Source organism: Macrobrachium nipponense, chromosome 26 (genome assembly GCF_015104395.2).
Source record: "Macrobrachium nipponense isolate FS-2020 chromosome 26, ASM1510439v2, whole genome shotgun sequence".
Classification (NCBI taxonomy): Eukaryota; Metazoa; Arthropoda; class Malacostraca; order Decapoda; family Palaemonidae; genus Macrobrachium; species Macrobrachium nipponense.
In genome coordinates, this window is record NC_087215.1 from 45840912 (window position 1) to 45860308 (window position 19397).

Here is a 19397-nt window from a genome sequence, read left to right on the forward strand (position 1 = left end):
GGAGTATTTAAATACGGTGTCCGAAGACACGTAGAAACGCCGCTGTCGCAGTAGAGGAGGTGGAAGTAGCTTGATCGACCGGCCAGAACTGAGAGAGCCTTCTTGTCCGGAGACGAGAGACTCTGGTTCAAGACAGAATCGGTAAGCTCCGATCGCGGCATACCCACCGTCGGTTTTGGGCCCTTCCCTCGGGGTCGGGCCCCAAAAACGACTCGAGCAGAGACATGGGCTCTGCTGGTGGGAGCGGCGATCCTTCCCCCCGGTCGTTTGTGCTGACGAATCAGTGCAATAACCTGGGTAAAGTTACTCTGAATCTCGGAAGTTACAGCGTCTTGAGGAGTAGGACCGTCCAGTCCCTCCAACAAGAGCAGCTCCCAGGACCCTCCTCCTTCAGAAGAAGGACCAGCACAGATCCCTGACGGTTGCCTCCAATCACTTGCGCGTACGTCCTGGTTGGTCTAAGACCAACCTGGCACGTGCGGCGTCGTGACGGGATCGTGAGCGGCGCATCTCACGATCACTCCTATATACCTAGCTCTTCCTGGCGTATGCCGAGGAAGTTGAAGGTATCGGAGAGACAGAACTGACGCTACCCCCTCTCCCCCTGACGGTCGCCTCCATCACTTGCGCGTACGTCCTGGTTGGTCCTAAGACCATACGTGGCACGTGCGGCGTCGTGACGGGATCGTGAGCGGCGCACCTCTCACGATCACTCCTAGCTACCTCGCTCTTCCCGGTGTAGCCCGAGGAAGTTGAAGGTAGTGGAGAGACAGACCTGACGCTCCCCCCCCCCGCCTTTCTGCTGGCAGGACCAGCGTACGTGGGGGGCTGCAGCCGATCACCAACCCGCGGTGGGGATCGATCTGCAGGCCTGGCCGTCCGCTGCCGCTAACCTGTGGCGAGCGGCTCGACTGAGCACGTCGACCCCGGTCCCGTGCGTCAGACGAGCTGCTCTGCTGGTCACCGTATCCGGTCAGGTGACCTGCAGAGCTCGCTTTTCGCCGTGAGACGGTGAGCGTCCTCGCGGCACGTCAAACCGCTGGTACCAGCCGAGGCTGGTACCGTCGGTCGAGGGGACCTGGGGGGCCGGGGGGCCTCTTCCCAGCCTCAACCCGTGGCCGGTCAGAGACCGTCACGTCCACCCGAGGTCCCAAGCTGGTCGCTGCGAGAGCGGCCGCTGGCCTGGCGAGAGTCACCTGAGGCGGCTCTCGACAGTCTTCTGCTCCGTGCCTCGGTCATAGACGCTGAGCGAACTCAGGCGTCTTAACTTTGGCTGCACGGTCACCCCGAAGGAGATCGTACACTCGGAACTTCTCTTCGCGGACGAGAAACCGAGCCGGTACCTGGCTTAGCAGCAGAGCTGCCAAGACCAGCGAGGGTGTACCAGCGGTAGCCGCAGCACACCCTTGGTCCCCGTCTTCTTCTTCTTCTCAGAAGGGGAGACGGGCCCCGTTCCCGAAGGAACAGGAGGACCAGCAGAAGAACCCCCCCGTCACACCGGAATGTGGACGAGCCCTTCGAAGTTCCCGAAGGAGTCTTTCTTAGGGGGAAACAAAACCCGGTTACCAGCTGGTCGCTGCGAGAGCGGCCGCTGGCCTGGCGAGAGTCACCTGAGCGGTTCTCGCCAGCCTTCTGCTCCGTGCCGTGGTCTTGGCGCCGAGCGAACTCTGGCGCCGAAACTTTGGCTGCACGGTCTTCCCGAGGGAGAGCGTACACTCGGGATCTCCCTCCCGCGAACGAGAGACCGAGCCGGAACCTGGCGTAGCGGCATCGCCGCTAGCACCAGGCGAGGAAGTACCAGAGCTAACCGATACTCCTCTGGTCCCCGTCTATCTCTTCCTTACGGAAGGGGAGACGGGCCCCGCTCTCCCCGAAGGAGCAGGAGGACCAGCAGAAGGACCCCCGTCCCACCGAGGTGGGACGGGCCCTTAGAAGTTCCCGAAGGAGACTTCTTGGGGGGGGAGGCAGCCTTCTTCTTCTTCGGCTTTATGGGCCTTAGAAGTCGAAAGGGGAAGAGGCAGCAACAGACGAAGATGACACCTTCCTCTTCTTCGTCAGCTCACGCAGGACAGTCGTCAGGTCCTCCATCCAGGCCGGAGTCGGGCTATTGCCGAAGCAACACGGTCCCGACTGCACCTGTCCGGAAGGACCTGGGACTGGGGAAGACACACCATGGGCAGGAACCAGCATGGACAGGCGCAGGAACCAGGAGCGACAGGAACAGCAACCAGCTCAGGAGCGGCAGGAAACAGCGGCAGCGGTAAAACACAGAAGGGACAGCCAAGCCAGTAGCGGGAACCACATCAGCGACAGGTACGGCAGGCCAGCCATCGCCTCGTAGAATCATCGGCAGCCAGCGTGGTACTGGCGGCCGGTCCAGGGGCGAGCTGCTGGAACAGCGGAAGTCTGGGGCAGGCAACACGAAGAAAACACAGGCAGCGGCGGCATACCCCTCCTCGGTACGGCGGCGACCGGCCCTAGAAGCGGCAGACGGCGTCACCGAACACAGCATGGGGTGTAGACCCAGCGGGGGAAGCAGCAAATAAGCGGCCGTGAAGGTTTGTAGTGGAGACCACTCCAAGGTCACCGCCCCACCGACCTCGCTAGACTCTGCAGCAGATCGTGGATGCTAGGCACGCCTGCAGCCGCAGTGGTCCATACCTGTCCAAGGTCGTCTCCCACGGCTGTAGCACCTGCGGTAGCACAGACAGATTAGTAAGAGGGGTTTCCCTCACGCACGGGGGGGGGAGACATGCCCCCACCCGAACGGAAGGAAGACCCCAAAAACAAAATACGAGGAAGCTGAGCGGTGGGGGGGGGCAGGAAAGAAGACGAAGAATCGGATACCAAGGGAGTCGCGGGAGAGCTTTCCGACGACTTCCTGCAGACCTTCGCTTCCCCTACCCCCGCCACAGCAGTGAAAAGTAATATGAAAATGAAACAGATACTGCACTTGCGATTCACTTCATAGAACTTAAAGAGGGAAAAATCAATTCCCGGTAAGAGCGGAAACTTGATCCAATAGAAATAATGATGCTATCATAAATATATATGAAAATGAAGCAATACTGCACTTGCTATTTTCACTTTCACAGCAATAAATCGTAAGGATTAATTCCCGGTAAGAGCGGAATTTGATCCAAAATTAAATTTGATGCAATTAATAAATGAAAATGAAAAGAAAAACTGCATTGCGAATCCACTTTCAATTGCAGTTCTATTCATACAAAATAAGAGGCTCTTGCCGAGCGCAATCAAGCTCTCGGCAACGAACGCACAGGGCAAAAATATAATGAAAAAGAGTACTTACATCTTTCAATTACACACTTTCGCCCAAAATACATGACTCGGCGTGAGTGCGCCCGCCCTCGGCACCGAGACATAATTCAAGGGTTCAATTCATGAAAAGAGCGGAAATCGCCGTCTCTACGGCGATAGCTCCATGTTGATTCATAATTAAGTAATGAAAATGAAAACAGTGTACTTACAGTTTCATTTTCAAGTCAAACCAAACCATTAGTAGAAAACACAATATAAACAAAGCATACGACGATGAAGCGGGCAGAGAGCGATGACGAACACGTCCTTCACACCCGCGGCCGAAAGCAAAAGTGATTCTTCACCTCTCGGGCGCGCGGGCGCGCGCACGATCGGACAAGCAGTTAACTACCGTTCTCCCCTTGTTCGAAGCTTACGACCGTCCCAGCTGCCGCTAGTTACCTTCCTATTGTTAAAGGACCGAGGGTTTGTATTACGTATCGGAACAAACTCAAAGCAAACGACAAAGCGGGCAGAGCGATGACGAGCACGTCCTATCCACACACGGCCGAAAGCAAAAGTGATTTGTTTACCTCCCAGTCGCGCGGCGCGCGACGATCGGACAAGCAGTTAACTACCGTTCTCCCCTTGTTCGAAGCTTACGACCGTTCCAGCTGCCGCTAGCTACTTCCTATTGTTAAAGGACCGATGGTTTGTATTACGTATCGGAACAACCAGAGTTTCTCCGACAGGAGCTGCTGCAGGGACACACTTGGAGTTAGCCTTGCTAGCTCCGGGTTAACCTGTTTAGGCGGTATCCGGTCTTCCGATGGCACGTAAAATCGCCGCTGACGCTGTAGAGGAGGTGGAAGTAGCTTAGAAGACCGTCCTGACTTCAGCGAATCCTCTCGCCCTGAAACGAAATTCTCCACTTGGTCCAGGACCGAATCAGCCAGCTCCGATCACGGCAGACCCACCGTCATCTCGGATTCCCTCTTCGGGCCCCAAAATGACTCGAGCCGGGACGTGGGCTCAGAAGGTGGTAGCGGCGATCCTTCCCCAAGGCCGATGTCTTGACGAATCAGCGCAAAGACCTCGGCAAAGTTCCTCTGGATCTCAGGAGTGACCGCGTCTTGAGGAGTAAGACCGTCCAGTCCCTCCAACAAGAGCAGCTCTCGAGACCCTCCTCCTTCAGAAGGAGGAACAGCGACAGACCCCTCACGGTCGCCTCCTGCTACTTGCGCGTACGTCCTGGCCGGTCCTAAAACCGTGCCTGGTGCGTACGGCGTCGCAGCGGGATCGCGAGGGGCGCACCCCTCACGATCACTCCTGGATACCTCGCTCTTCCCGGCGTATCCCAAGGAAGTTGAAGGTATCGGAGAGGCAGACCTGACGCTCCCTCCTCACTCGCTGGCAGGACCAGCGTGCTTGGAGGGCTGCAGGCCTGGCCGTGCCGCTCACCTGAGGCGAGCGGCTCGACTGAGAACGTCGACCCCGATCCCGTGCGTCAGACGAGCTGCTGCTGGTTGCCCTATCCGCCCGGTCCCGATGGGAGCGGCGGTCAGGCGACCTGCAGAGCTCGCTGTCGCGGTGAGACCGGTGAGCGTCCTCGCGGCGCGTCGAACCGCTGGTACCGACGGCCGGGGGGACCTCTTCCCAGCCTCAACCCGTGGCCGGTCGGAGACCGTCACGTCAGCCCAAGCTGCCTCTTGACGTCGAGCGAACTCGGGCGTCGAAACCTTGGCTGCACGTTCTCCCGCGGGAGACCGTACACTCGATACTTCTCGCGAACGAGAAGCCGAGCCGGATCCTGGCTTAGCGGCAGAGCCGCTAACACCAGGCGAGGAAGTACTGGCCGAAGCCGGTACCCCTCTGGTCCCCGTCTTCTTCTTCTTTGCAGAAGGAGAGACGGGCCCTGTTCCCGAAGGAACAGGAGGACAAGCAGAAGAGCCCCCCAAATCGCCGGAGCGAGACGGGCCCTTAGAAGGTCCCGAAGGAGCCCTCTTAGGGGGGGAGGAGGCAACCTTCTTCTTCTTCGGTTAGGAAGCCTTGGAAGTCGAAGGGGGAGAGGAGGCAGCAGACGACGAAGAAGACGATGACGACACCTTCCTCTTCTTCGTCAGGCTTCGCAGGACAGACGTCAGGTCTTCCATCCAGCACGGAGCCGGGGCAGTTGCCGAAGCAACAGGGCCCGACTGCACCTGTCCGGAAGGACCTGAGCCTGGAGCAGCACCACCACGAGCAGGAACGATGAGAGCAGGAGCAGGAACAGCAGGAACAACAGGAGCGTCAACAGCGGCTGGGACAGCAAAGAGCGGCATGAGCGGCTGGGCCAGCAACGGTGGTAGCAGCAGGTACGGCCGCAAAGTCAGGCGACCCAAGCGTCTTGTTCTCAGCCACCAACATTCTAGGTACAGGAGGCAGGTCCAGGGGGGAGCTTTTTGGGCAGCGGAGGTGGAGGTGGCATGCCCCTCCTCGGTACGGCAGCGAGTGGCATCTGTACTGCAGCTGTTGGGGTCACCGAAGTCACATGAGGGGTGTAAACAAGGTGCGGAGGGGCGGCGTACCCTGGAGTAGTGAGTGTTGTTGTAGTGGTGGTCACCACACCATGTGTGACCACTGCCGACCCCGCCAACCGCTGGATCAACCCCTGGATGCTAGGCACTCCCTGCAGCCCCAGCGACTCCCACACCTGCCCAAGGTTGTCTCTCGCGGAAGGCACACCTTCGGAAGCAACAGTCGGGCGAGTTAGAGGGGTTCCCTCGCGCTTGGGGGGGGGACGAACCCCACCCAGAGCGGACGGAAGACCCCGAGTACAACTGCACATCCAGGGTAGTGAGCGCCCTCCTCCACACTCGACGGATCGAGTGAGGAGCAGGACTCCGCTACCCGCCCCCGCAGGGGAAGGCGCAAAACGTGGAGGCTGACCAGGGGGTAGGAAGGAAGACGAGGTGTCCGTCACCAAAGGAGTCGCTGGAGAGCTTTCCGACGACTCCTTTGCAGGCCTACGTCTCTTCCTACCCTTGTACAGAACCCACTGCGCCTCGGACCAATTCATACATGTAATACAAGGTTCGGCCCGGGAGCTTTCTCGCCCCCGGCACCACGTACACAATTCATGTGGCTCTACGTCCACAAAGGAGCGAAATCCACCGCACTTACGCCCCTCCAGCCCGGGACATACTCTACGGGCAACTGGGGGGCGCGGCGAAAGCTCCATCTCTTGATCCATCTCGTTTGTTTATTCACTTGCACAATGAAATAAACAAAAGGAAAAAACTGTACTTACAAGTTTCTTTCACTCTACAGACAAACCAGAATAAGGATAAATCCAACCAAAGCATACGACGAGTAGCGGGCAGAGCGATAACGAGCACGTCTTGACACATCACGGCCAAAAGCAAAAGTGATTCTTACCTCTCAGGCGCGCGCACTGTCGGACAAGCAGTTAACTACCGTTCTCCCCTTGTTCGAAGCTTACGACCGTTCCAGCTACCGCTAGCTACTTCCTATTGTTAAAGGACCGAGGGTTTGTATTACGTATTGGAACAATGGAATGTTTACGTCCAGTTAGGTGGGAACCCCGACTAGCGGACAGTAGTTAACTCCCTAATCACCTTGCTTGAAACTTCAACAGCCATTTTCCCGCCTACACTGAAAGTAATTCCCAATGTAAAGGACTGAGGATTTGTATATCGTGTAGGAACAATTCTTAATAAGCAACAAAAATAAAAGAATAAGTCAAATTCCAAGGAAATACCAAACTTATAGCAATTAATTAGTAGATCTACCTGGGTTTGTTTTACTGTAAAGCCCTTTCTCCCCTTGAGTTAATTACATATCTAACCCTCCTTTATAAAGGTTAAATGGCTGTTTCCAGCTGCAATGAAGCAAATTTCTCACATAAGACTGATGGTCTGGTAGTAGCTACCTAGCTAGCCTAGGCTATATTGTGTAGGAACAATGATCATTTACAACAGAGCACACAGTACTACTAGGCTACTACCTAGTTTCTGTTGAATAGGCTATACCAAAATGTCTGTTACACATTCAAATATCTTGGACAGAAAACCTAAATTCGAAACAGGCCTTTATGAACTCTACATGCCCGAATGAGTAGGTTTGGACAGTGATGGGGAAGCAACAGGTGGTCACTCAGTGTTGGTAACTAGGTATACCTACTTTTCAATACTTAGGTAGTATAGCTATTGGTTTAGCAACAGCCATTTTCTCAGATGTAGGGAACTTGCAGTCAAACATACTGACATTCACTAGGTATATTACCTAGGTACCTAAATAAGGTACACTTGGCTACTTATAGGCTAGTAGGTAGGGTGAGCATGAAGACCCTTTCTTTTGAAGTGACTTGGGTAACTTCACTGACTACCTAGGTAGTTTTGAAAAAGTCTACTAGGTAGGTACTAGCTAGCTACCTTAACTATTCTCTCAGCTTTACTCTCAATACCTAGACGAGCCTCATACTACCTACCTAGTAGGTACCTCTTAGACAACCTACAAGCCTGGGCATTTGGAGAGTACCAAACTCCCGCCAGCTCAACCTAGCTAACCTGACGAGGGGGTGGCAGCAGCAGGAAGGAAGAAGCCTGGCTGCCTTGAAGGCCATTCTGTAAGGAACAGATCGGCCTTTACCTAGTACCTACTAGCAATACCTAGCCTAGGTACCTACCTACAGTGTCTTGGTAACGAGCTACACTTACATTTCTCTATGAGCTCCTTCTCTGATATGGAGATGCCGTAGGTCTCAAAATCCTCGATGAGCTGTTCAGCCGTAGTCATTGTCGCAGAAGAAAATAGGCACAAAATAAAACGAGAAATGTGAATAAATTCGCTTCGCGAGGAAGATGATCCGTTTGTTGTTTACGATGATGTCCCAGCAGCATCAGTAACAGCATCATCTCTCGGGGTTACTTTACCGCCCAGCAGCACTCCACTCGGCCCGTTAGAGCCAGGTCCCACACATTTGATAATATTTTCCCCTACAAAAAACCAATCAACGTCATGATAACTCCCTCAAAAATACTATAAATTTTGTCAAAGAATTCAACCTATGAAGGATATTTTCCCGCCGGAAATCATCTTGTTCACAATCAATATTTTATTAGTTCAGCACCGAAAACTAAAATAAAGCCTGAATTTTCGAAGTAACATCATTTGGATGTTGAAATAGCTTTTCTATAAAAGTCAATATAATATTGCTCAATCATAATTTTACCATAGTGTTCATCAGTACTTTGGTATTGTAGAAAAACGAAGCTTGATTGTTTAAAGTATCATCATTTGCAAAGTAAAATAATTCCTTATGAAAATCAATTAAATATTACCGCATACCTTATTTACTTTAAATACACTCAAATATATATCTACATTATATAATCCCTTCGTACCCAGCCCTAAGTAAAGCGTCCAGAATACTGGACACAGCTAATGAACAATTCTCTCAACTGAAAAATTCAATAGGTATGGCATATAAATATCCCATTTTCTATGAGAGATCATGCGCTCCACACCGTACAAGTTCATAGACATTCAGCTCTGAAAAAAAAGCCGTCGAGTGACCAAAGGTTCTGGGAAACATTTGATGTTATGAGTAAATTTCATGACATCACGTCCAAATTATTACAACAACTGTTTAAAAATATTAGTGAAGATCCTTCAAACATTAGTGCATATGAACAGGCCCACAATGTATTTGTGATAGGTATGGAGAAATCTCTTGGGGTTGGAGTGTCAAGTATTCTTGACAGTGGGCGTCGATTGATTGGAAACTTATCTATATTCAAATAAATTGTAAACTGCTTTATCATACAAACTTTATTTTAAACTTAAAACCTAACAGATACCTTTAGAAATTCTTCTAAATATTTGTGGTGATGAAATTATAATGATATATTTCATCTGCAAATTGTAATTGGAGGAAATGCCTTGCTGGGAAGTGTGCATGGAAAGACCTTCTTTGCCCATTAAGCACGATTATGTATCTCATCTAGCAAAGCAGCAAGAACCACATGTATATATTTGTGTGTTTAATATCCTGGCCTTTTCGCCGATATATGATTTATCAGTGTATGTCCGTTATGTCTTTCGCTATTGTTATTTGATTAACTGCCAAGAAACAAATTCTCCTCTGTCCGTGTGTGGGTAGCGAGAGACGGGGTCGGGCACTCCGTTTCCATCCGCGCAATGATATGTATACCCCGTGTTCAAGTAATACATCAGTTAGTAGTGAGTTCTGTCTCTTTCTGACCTCACAGCGGAATTTTTGACACTGGGCCTTAGTAATATTCAGTGGGGGCTCGTCATAGGCACTGTGCAACCGCAGCACCCCCCCCCCCCCATAGATTTCATATATATATATATATATATATATATATATATATATATATATATATATATATAATATATATAATTTATATATATATGCACTCAATTATGAATACGTATATACATGAATATGGGAAATCAAGTATAGATTATCAATAATCCTTAAAAATTATTACCATTCTCTTGTTTTTATTTCAAAAAAATGAATTGAAACAATATGTGGAACTGCGGTGCTCAGCAGTTCTTATTTTGCTAGCAGGGTGATAATGTGGTAGCTAGCCCGCACGTAGAGGTGACGGGAGCACTGCCCCGCGGCCCCGCGGCCCCGCCCCCTCTCGAGCAGTATTAGTCTAGCTTTTGGAGGGAGAAGGTGTATTGAAATTCGTCGAAGCTTAATCAATATGTAGCTACTATTAGCGTTTGTGATCAAATTAGTAACGATACTGATGATATGTGATGTAATGCAGAATAATCAACTCAATGGCGAGTTGCAGTACTAAGTGGGGAAAAATTATAACCACTTAATGTCAATGAGTAAGATTCAAAATAGTAGCTTTCGGCAGCGGTTCTGCTGCCTTCCTCAGCGGGAGACAGAGAGAGAGAGGCAATGGGAGAGAGAGAAAGTGTGTGTGTGTGTGTGTGTTTATGCAGTTAATATCAAGGAATTCGAAAGAAAAAAAATATGTAATAAACAGCAACCCTATTAACAATAGCCACGAGACGCCACTGGTAATACTACGATTTTTTTAATGCTGGGAACTCATTGCGATCAACATTTCGCTATTTCTGCTTACCTTAGAATTGTTTAAATGACTCACTTTTTATCAGTAATTCCATTAACGACATCTACAAAACAAGAGTGGAATTGTTAAAATGCTCTGTTACAGACCTAATCATTTTATTTATGACTCAGTTTTATTTTAAATAAATGTAAGTGTAAGTCACAATAGCTGTCGAGTTCCTGCATTGTTAATGTGAAGTCATTATTTGGCATTTAACTGAGAGAGAGAGAGAGAGAGAGAGAGAGAGAGAGAGAGAGAGAGAGAGAGAGAGAGAAAGTCTATAATAAATTATTCTGATGGTGAATCAGATAATTAAAGGTAAATGTGGACTTTAACAAAAGAGCGATTTAAATTCTCTCTTTCTCTGTTAAATACCAAATAATGTCTCACCTTTAAGGAGCCAATAACTCAAGCGCTGAGAGAGAGAGAGATCTGTAGTAAAATTTTTATAATGGTGACCCAGAGAATTATAGGTAAATTTGATCTTTTGGACTTAAATTCTCTCTCTCTCTCTCTCTGTTAAATGCCAAATAATTTCTTTGCGTTAAGGGTTCAATAACTCAACAGCTGAGGGAGTTACAAGGATTAGGATGTCTCAAAGACTTGTTAGTCCATATGAGGAGACATCGTGCGCTCACGTCTATAGGAGCAGGTTTTACTATTCATTCAGTGTCCTAATGATTTAGTCTAGCTTTCTTTTAAACTCTTCTACATTGTTGCTGTTTACAACTTCAGTGGCAGTTTATTCCATGTGTCGCTTATCTTGTATGTAAAGAAGTTCCCACAATGGGATGTGTTGTCTCTCTTCAGTTCTAATTTCCATCCATGTCTGGTTTTCGTTTAATGTGAATAGGTTACTGTCTACTTTTGTTATCCTTTCAGTATTTTGAATGTCTCTATTACTTGTCCTCGCAATCGTCGTGTTTCTTTTCCATACATGTTCAGGCTCTCTAGGCGTCTCTGGTAACCTATTTGCCTGACGATGGAATTAATTTTGTGGCTCTTGCTTGTTTGTACCCCTTCTAATCTATTTGTCCTTTCTTAGTGTTGGTGACCAAAATTGTACTGCAAATTCAAGATGAGGTCTAACTAATGATGTGTAGAGCTGAAGCACCGTTTCCTTGTTTCTGTATTTGAACTGGCTCTTTATGTATCCCACTAGTTTCTGTGCTTTCTTTTCAGCTTTTATGCACTGTTTTGTGGATCTTAAGTCCTTGGTAATAATGACCCTAAGGTCCTCTTCTTGTTCTACACTATTTATGTCATTCCCAAGCAGCATGTAGTTGGCATGAAGTTTGTTTGTTCCTATTTGTAACACTTTACACTTATCCAAGTTAAAAGGCCACATTTGCCATCTTTTTTACCACTCTCCTATTTTCCTTAGATAATTTCTTAAACTTTCTGCTGTCTCTGGGTCTGCTGCATTTACACCTAGTTTGGTGTCATCTGCAAATTTGCTATCCTGCAAGATAATCCTACATCAATGTCATTAATATCAATAAAAAATAAGAGCGGGCCAAGGACAGAACCCTGAGGAATTCCGCTTGTTGCATCTGCCCATTCCGATTCTTCACCGTTTATTACGACTTTCAGTTTTCTATTAGCAAGTCTTCAATCCAGTCTGCTGTTTCTCCAACTCCAAAAGCACTAACTTTTGTCATTAGTTTCTTGTGTGGAACTTTGTCAAAGGCCTTTTGGAAATCTGAGTAGAGTATATCTATTACTCTACTACTGTCGTAAATACAAGGCATATTATGTTTCTTTTGTTTGTTTGTATGGTGTTTTTACTTTGCATGGAACCAGTGGTTATTCAGCAACGGGACCAACGGCTTTGCGTGACTTCCGAACCACGTCGAGAGTGAACTTCTATCACCAGAAATACACATCTCTCACACCTCAATGGAATGCCCGAGAATCGAACTCGCGGCCGCCGAGGTGGCAGGCCAAGACCATACTGATCACGCCACTGAGGTACTCCAAGCATGTTATGGAAAAAACCCAAGAAGTTTGATAGGCAGGATCTGTTTTGTCTGAAGCCGTGTAGACTGTTTAACAACAGGTTGTTTCTATCAATATGATGCTCAATTTGATCTGCAATTATGGACTCACAAATATTACAGGGAACCGACGAGAAAGAGAGACGGGGGCGAGGGCGGAGAATTTAAATAGCTCTTTTGTTAAAGTGCAAATATACATTCGAGTTTCTGATTCATTATCAAAATCAGTATTATTGATCTCTCTCTCTCTCTCTCTCTCTCTCTCTCTCTCTCTCTCTCTCTCTCTCTCTCCTCTCTCTCTCCTCTCTCAGCTGTTGAGTTATTGAAATCTCAACATATTAAAAGCATAATTTGGTACGTAACTGTGTATGAGAGAGAGAGAGAGAGAGAGAGAGAGAGAGAATCTGTAATAAATGATTCTGCTGGTGAATCAGAGAATTAAAGATAAATTTAGACTCAAGTAAGGAGCTATTTAAATTCTGCCCCTCCCCTTCGCCATTACTCCCAAAGACCAGAAATCTGCCGAGCTTCTGAAGAACGACAGCTCGATCCTGCTTCAAAAATCAGCAAGGGGATGATCTGCAAAGTCCCCAAATACATCACCATCGATCGAGTCCTCGAGTTGCCCAAATCATAGCCGCCAAGAGATGCACAGCCAAAAATGGTGAGGAAACGCTCACGATCGAAGCCACCTTCAAGGGACAGATACCGTTCAGGGTCAGCATTGGGATCTTCGGCACTTACGTGACCGAAGATTTCGTACCAGAGCCTCTGAGATGCTTCAAGTGTCAGAGGCACGGCACCACAAAAGCGAATGTAAGGCCGGGTATTCACGCACAGGTTTACCTGTCAGTTCATCGAAACTGACGTTAAAACGTACGTGTGGGCAGAGTCAGTCCACTCGCCAGAACTGATGGAATTATCTAAAGTTCTTTCGATTAACTGACAGGTGATCACACGTGTTAAATCCAGTGTACATACCTAGATACTTATAATTAACTATTATTTTTTTTCCAAAGTTTTACTATTTATGGCAACTGTATTACTATTAACCATCCTTGACTGAAATTTGCTCTTTTCTTCCATTATCACCAAACCCCCTGTGCAAGCAGCACAAATTCTGTCATTCTGCCATAGTCCTTGTTAAAATGGTTTCACTAACACACTGTATCAAAATATCATCAGCATAAACAATAACCTCAGTACCAGCACGAAAGTTATGCCTCGCAATTTTATCCACCAAAATATTAAAAAGGGCAGGACTAAGAACACCACCCTTGAGGAATACTACCTAACTCCATCAACATTTCCTCGGACTCGTATCTTTGGAACTAAACTTTTTGCTCTTCTTCCAGTTAAGTAAATCCTAATCCACCTCAGTAAAAATTCTCTAACACCTTTGTTAACTATACTCTGTTTTTTTCCATCTGTCCATCCGCCTGTGGTGTTTTTGCATGGTAACACTGTGTCCTGGTCTTTAAATAGTTACGCTAAGTGTAAGGTTTAGGTAAATAAAAAATATCTGGGTGTACATTTGCAACTGAAAAGTGTTTTAATAATTTACTGTATGCGAATTACACCTTTAATATTTTAAATAGGATATTATTTAAAGCCAAGACGTAGTGTTAGCATGCACAAACACCACAGGCGGATGGACAGATGGAAAAAAAACAGTATAGCTCTTCTAGAATAACATCACTGCAAGCCCTATCAAAAGCTCCTTTTAGAGCCCTTCCACATGATGGGCAAATGCACGGCGGGTAGACACTGTTACCAATTTTGCGAGTGGATGGCGATCACGAGTGTGGTCCAAATTAAAGGGTCACCGGCCTGTGAGTACTGCCTGCCTTGGATCTGGTAAGAGTGTTAAAAGAGAGAGAATTACGGGCAAATCAGTGCCCGTCGTGTCTTTCTTTGCCCGTCTTGTGGAAGGGGCTTAAGTCAACAAATGCTCTACATTTAACATTACTTAAGGCTTTCATAACTCAATCTGAAGTACTTATATCCCCTCTATAAAACCAAACATATTCGGCGATAATTGGTCACCAATCATGTAAATTAATCTATTTAATACAAGACTCTATATTAATTTACACAAACAAGATGTAAGTGAAAAAGGCCTATATTCTCCGTTGCCCTTCAGTATCGGTACCCTCAAGAATGATTGTTATTATTAGTCCATTCTCATGAATAAGTATTTTGTGAAATTGGTAACAATACTTTAGTACATTATGAGGTAATGATCTCGGAGGATCTGAAACATTTACTAGTTATAAGGTATTGCTTATTAAGTATTGCACTATAATTATTCAAATTGTGAACCTATTGTTTTGGCTTAACCATGTCTTTAATGCTAAACACTTTACTTCTAACCCAAAGGAAATCTTCATACTCTGCAGTATGCCAAGAAGTCTGATTTGTTGGTTTTAGCCATTGCTAATCAGATTAGTGTACCGACAGGTGCTGTGAAGAAAGAAATCTTAGGTCTATTCCTGAAATGCCCAATAGAAAAAAATTCACAACATGATGTGAAACAATATCGGCCCTTAACTGTGATAAATAAGGAAGATTCGGCTGTAGAAGTTTTTAAATTACAGATAGGAGTAGAGAAAATAAAATTAAATAAAGAACATGAGCAGAAAGAAATAGAGAAAATAAAACTAGACACATCAGAAAGGGAGAACAAATCTGGACACAGCAGAAAGGCTAATTCAAGCACAATTATAGAAAGAATGGGAGCATGTAAGGCTAGAGAAGGTAAAACTAGAAATAGCAGAGAATAAAAATACGGCGGAAAGACAAATCGGGCAGAATTAAAGAAAGAACGTGAACTAGCTAAGATAAGTTTGTAAGAAAAACGGGAGGGAAAGGATATTCCTGAACCTTTCAATGTCTTACCTGGGAATAACGAACAAGAACCTGAAAATTTCTTCGTGGTGTTTGAAGAAACTGCCGAGACCTTAGCATGGCCCAAGGATAAATGGGTACTACTGATAATTAGAAGTTCTTTCACAGGACACGCAGAGCATATTGTAATTCAGATGATTTCTGAGAATGACTATGATATTTTGAAAAATGATATTGTTATGTTACAATAAAGTTTCATACATACTTACCTGGCAGATATATACATAGCGAAGACTCCGTCGTCCCCGACAGAAATTCAAATTTCGCGCCACTCGCTACAGGTAGGTCAGGTGATCTACCGGCCTGCCTGGCGGGCAGACTAGGAACCATTCCCGTTTTCTATCATATTTTCTCTCTTCCACCTGTCTCCTGCGGGGAGGCTGGGTGGGCCTTTAATTGTATATATCTGCCAGGTAAGTATGTATGAAACTTTATTGTAACATAGCAATATCATTTTCATACAATCAACTTACCTGTCAGATATATACATAGCTGATTGGCACCCTTTGGTGGAGGGTAAGAGACAGCTACTTTATGGAATAGACAGGTAAACAACATATGTTGTAGGTATAAATAAAACCTTGGTTCCTACCTGATAGGTGGTAGACTTCGTGGGTGTTTGCCCAGTAGTCTGCATCAACTCAAAGAAACTTTAGCGGAGATATATGATCTATGGCCAAGAGTTCTTGTGGGTCTGCCGAAGGGGTCTTATCCGCTTACTCGGCAGAGCCTGAAAGGACTTTGTCAATGGGTGCTGATCCACTTATATGACAATACACCTTATGAAGGAGCACACAACCAATCCCGACCACCTGATCCTAACCACATGTTAGAAATAAAGATTGTTCCGAGTTATCCCCGAACTCTTCACAACAACCATAACTCAAAAAGCACACTACGCACACATACATAATTTTCAAAAAAAAATTTTATACTCATCTAATTAAATATGACAAGAGTCTCTTACTGAACAACAGAGACGGTCGCCCGTGCTAAACCAAGTCCTTTTTGTTAGAAGAGACTCCAGACCATATCTAAAAAGAAGGAAAGTATATACTTAAGGATTGGTGTCGGCTCCCATACCCAGGATCGTATCCGCCGATACGAAAGGACCCAGAGAAAAACATTTCTCATAGGTCACACGAACGTCTTTCAAGTAATGAGATGCAAATACTGAGTTGCATCTCCAAAATGTCGTATCTATGATGTTTTAAGCGACATATTCTTATGAAACGAGAGAGATGTTGCTACTGCTCTCACTTCATGGAGCTTCACTTTTAACAGTCGGAACTCTTCGTCAGGACAGATCTTATGCGCGTCTGTAATGACGTTTCTCACAAAGAATGCCAGAGCATTCTTGGACATCAGTCTTGTGAGGTCTTTTACCGCGCACCAAAGACCTTGTCTAGAGCCTCCCATCTGATGCTTTCTCTGAAGGTAGAACTTCAAAGCTCTTACAGGGCATAGAGACCTCTCTGCTTCTCTTCCTACGAGACTCGATATGCCTTTGACTTCGAATGACTTAGGCCAGGGATTCGTGGGATTCTCGTTCTTAGCTAAAAACAGGGTCTTAAACGAGCAAATAGCTGAGTCTCCCTTGAAACCTACTTTATCCTGCAGAGCATGTAATTCACTAATTCTCTTTGCCGTAGCTAAAGATAATAGGAATAGGCATTTTCTGGTGATGTCTCTAAACGATGCCAGATGAGGAGGTTCGAACCTTTCGGATGAAAGAAACTTGAGAACCACGTCTAGGTTCCAGTTAGGAGGGACCGGTTCCTTAGACTTTGAAGTCTCAAAGGACCTTATGAGATCGTGGAGATCCTTGTTATCTGCCAGATCTAATCCTCTATTCCTGAAGACTGCCGAGAGCATACTTCTGTATCCCTTTATTGTGGATACAGCTAGATGAGATTGCTCTCTCAGGAATAGAAGGAAATCCGCAATTTCCGCTACAGAGGTAGTGGAGGAGGACAACTTCTTAGTTCTACACCACCTTCTAAAAACCTCCCACTTTGACTGATATACTTGCCTAGTGGAGGTTCTGCGTGCTCTCGCGATCGCGCTTGCAATTTCGCGAGAAAACCCTCTCGCTCTGACGAGTCTTTCGATAGTCGAAAGGCAGTCAGAGCGAGAGCGGGGAGGTTTTGATGATACCTCTTGAAGTGTGGCTGTCTGAGAAGATCCATCCTTCTTGGTAGGGATCTGGGAAAGTCTACGATCCACTCTACCACCTCCGTGAACCAATCTTGGGCCGGCCAAAAGGGGGCTATCAATGTCATCCTTGTCTCCTTTGACGCCACAAACTTTTTCAGTACTAGTCCCAGGATTTTGAATGGAGGAAAAGCATAGACGTCTACGTGAGACCAATCCAGCAGGAAGGCGTCTACCATAAGAGCTCTTGGGTCTTCCACGACCGAGCAAAAGACTGCCAGCCTTTTGGAGATGAATGTGGCGAAGAGATCCACATGAGGGGTCCCCCACAGAGACCAGAGATCTTGACACACCTCTTCGTGTAGGGTCCACTCTGTATGAAGGACCTGGTTCCTCCTGCTGAGTCTGTCCGCCCTCACATTCTTTACTCCCTGAACGAACCTTGTAAGAAGGGAGATGTTCCTGTGAGACGTCCAAAGCAAAAGGTCTTTCGTCAGCTCGTAAAGGAACGAGGAGTGAGTCCCTCCTTGTTTTCGAATGTAGGCAAGTGCCGTGGTGTTGTCCACGTTTACTTGCACTACTTTGTTCGAAACCAGAGGTTCTAGACTCTTCAAAGCCAGGTGTACGGCGAAGAGCTCTTTGCAGTTTATGTGCCAAGACACCTGCGCTGGTTCCCAGGTGCCTGACACCTCCTTCGAGCCTAATGTTGCTCCCCAACCTTTCTCCGACGCGTCGGAGTACAACACTAGGTCTGGGTTCTGGATTTTTAGAGAGATCCCTTTGTTCTCTTTCAGAGGGGGCAACCACCATTCCAAGTGCGGTCTTATCTCCACTGGAATGGGAAAGGTGTCCGAAATTTGTCCAGTTTTCCAACTCCAAGACCTCTTGAGGAAGAATTGAAGCGGACGTAAATGAAGTCTTCCTAGCGGGAAGAACTGTTCGACCGAGGAAAGGGTCCCTAGAAGGCTCAACCATTCCCTCGCCGACGTCTGTTCCTTCCTTAAGAAGAGAGAGACTTTCTGCAAACCTTTTGCGATTCTCTCTTTGCGAAGGAAAAACTCGAAAACCCCGAGAATCCATCTGAATCCCCAGATAGTCTAAGTTCTGTCTGGGGTCAGCTGCGACTTCTCGAGGTTCACGAGTAATCCCAACGCTCTGATCAGATCTAAAGTTAACGTAAGGTCCTCCAAGCACTGTCTCTCTGATCTGGCCCTGATTAGCCAGTCGTCCAGATACAGAAAGATATTTACTCCTTTGAGGTGAAGAAACCTCGCCACATTCTTCATCAGGCTTGTGAAGACCTGAGGAGCTGTGGAAAGGCCGAAACACAAGGCTCTGAACTGAAAGATCCTTCCCCCCGTCATGAAACGGAGGTACTTCTTCGATGAAGGGTGGATCGGGACGTGAAAATAGGCGTCCTGGAGATCTAGAGACACCATCCAATCTCCTTGTCGCAATGACGCAAGGACTGAGGCAGAAGTCTCCATCGAGAACTTCTCCTTCTGAACAAATTTGTTCAGAGAGCTGACGTCTAGTACTGGTCTCCAGCCTCCCGAGGCCTTCGCAACCAGAAAAAGGCGATTGTAAAACCCCGGGGAGTTTTGATCCAGTACTAGTTCTATCGCTCTCTTGTCCCACATCTGCTCCACCATCGATCGAAGAGTATTCCTCAGCACAGGATCCTTGTACCTGGCTGTTAGTTCCCGCGGTGTTGACGTTAGGGGAGGAGTGTTCAGGAAAGGGATACGATATCCCTTCCGTATTACAGACATCGATGACGCGTCTGCGTTTATAAGTGCCCAGGCCTCCACAAATCCCAGGAGCCTGGCACCTACTGGTGCTTGGAGGAGAGAAGCATCACTTTCCCTTTTTAAAGGGACGAAAGGCAGACCTACCTCTCTTCTCAGGAGCCTTCCTTCTTGCGGGAGCTCTGGAGGTCGGGCCACCTCGAAAGGGC

General features: G+C 47.1%; 1 protein-coding gene across 1 annotated transcript in view; it reads right to left on the reverse strand.

Annotated features, from left to right (window-relative positions):
* Positions 1 to 8278, reverse strand: part of LOC135200248 (DNA polymerase alpha subunit B-like) — a 234176-nt gene extending 225898 nt beyond the window's left edge. Inside the window, 1 exon segment of the mRNA XM_064228711.1 lies at positions 7977 to 8278. Within this exon segment, the coding sequence (XP_064084781.1) occupies positions 7977 to 8055 (79 nt within the window). The 5' untranslated portion in view covers positions 8056 to 8278.
* Between the last annotated feature and the right edge of the window lie 11119 nt (positions 8279 to 19397).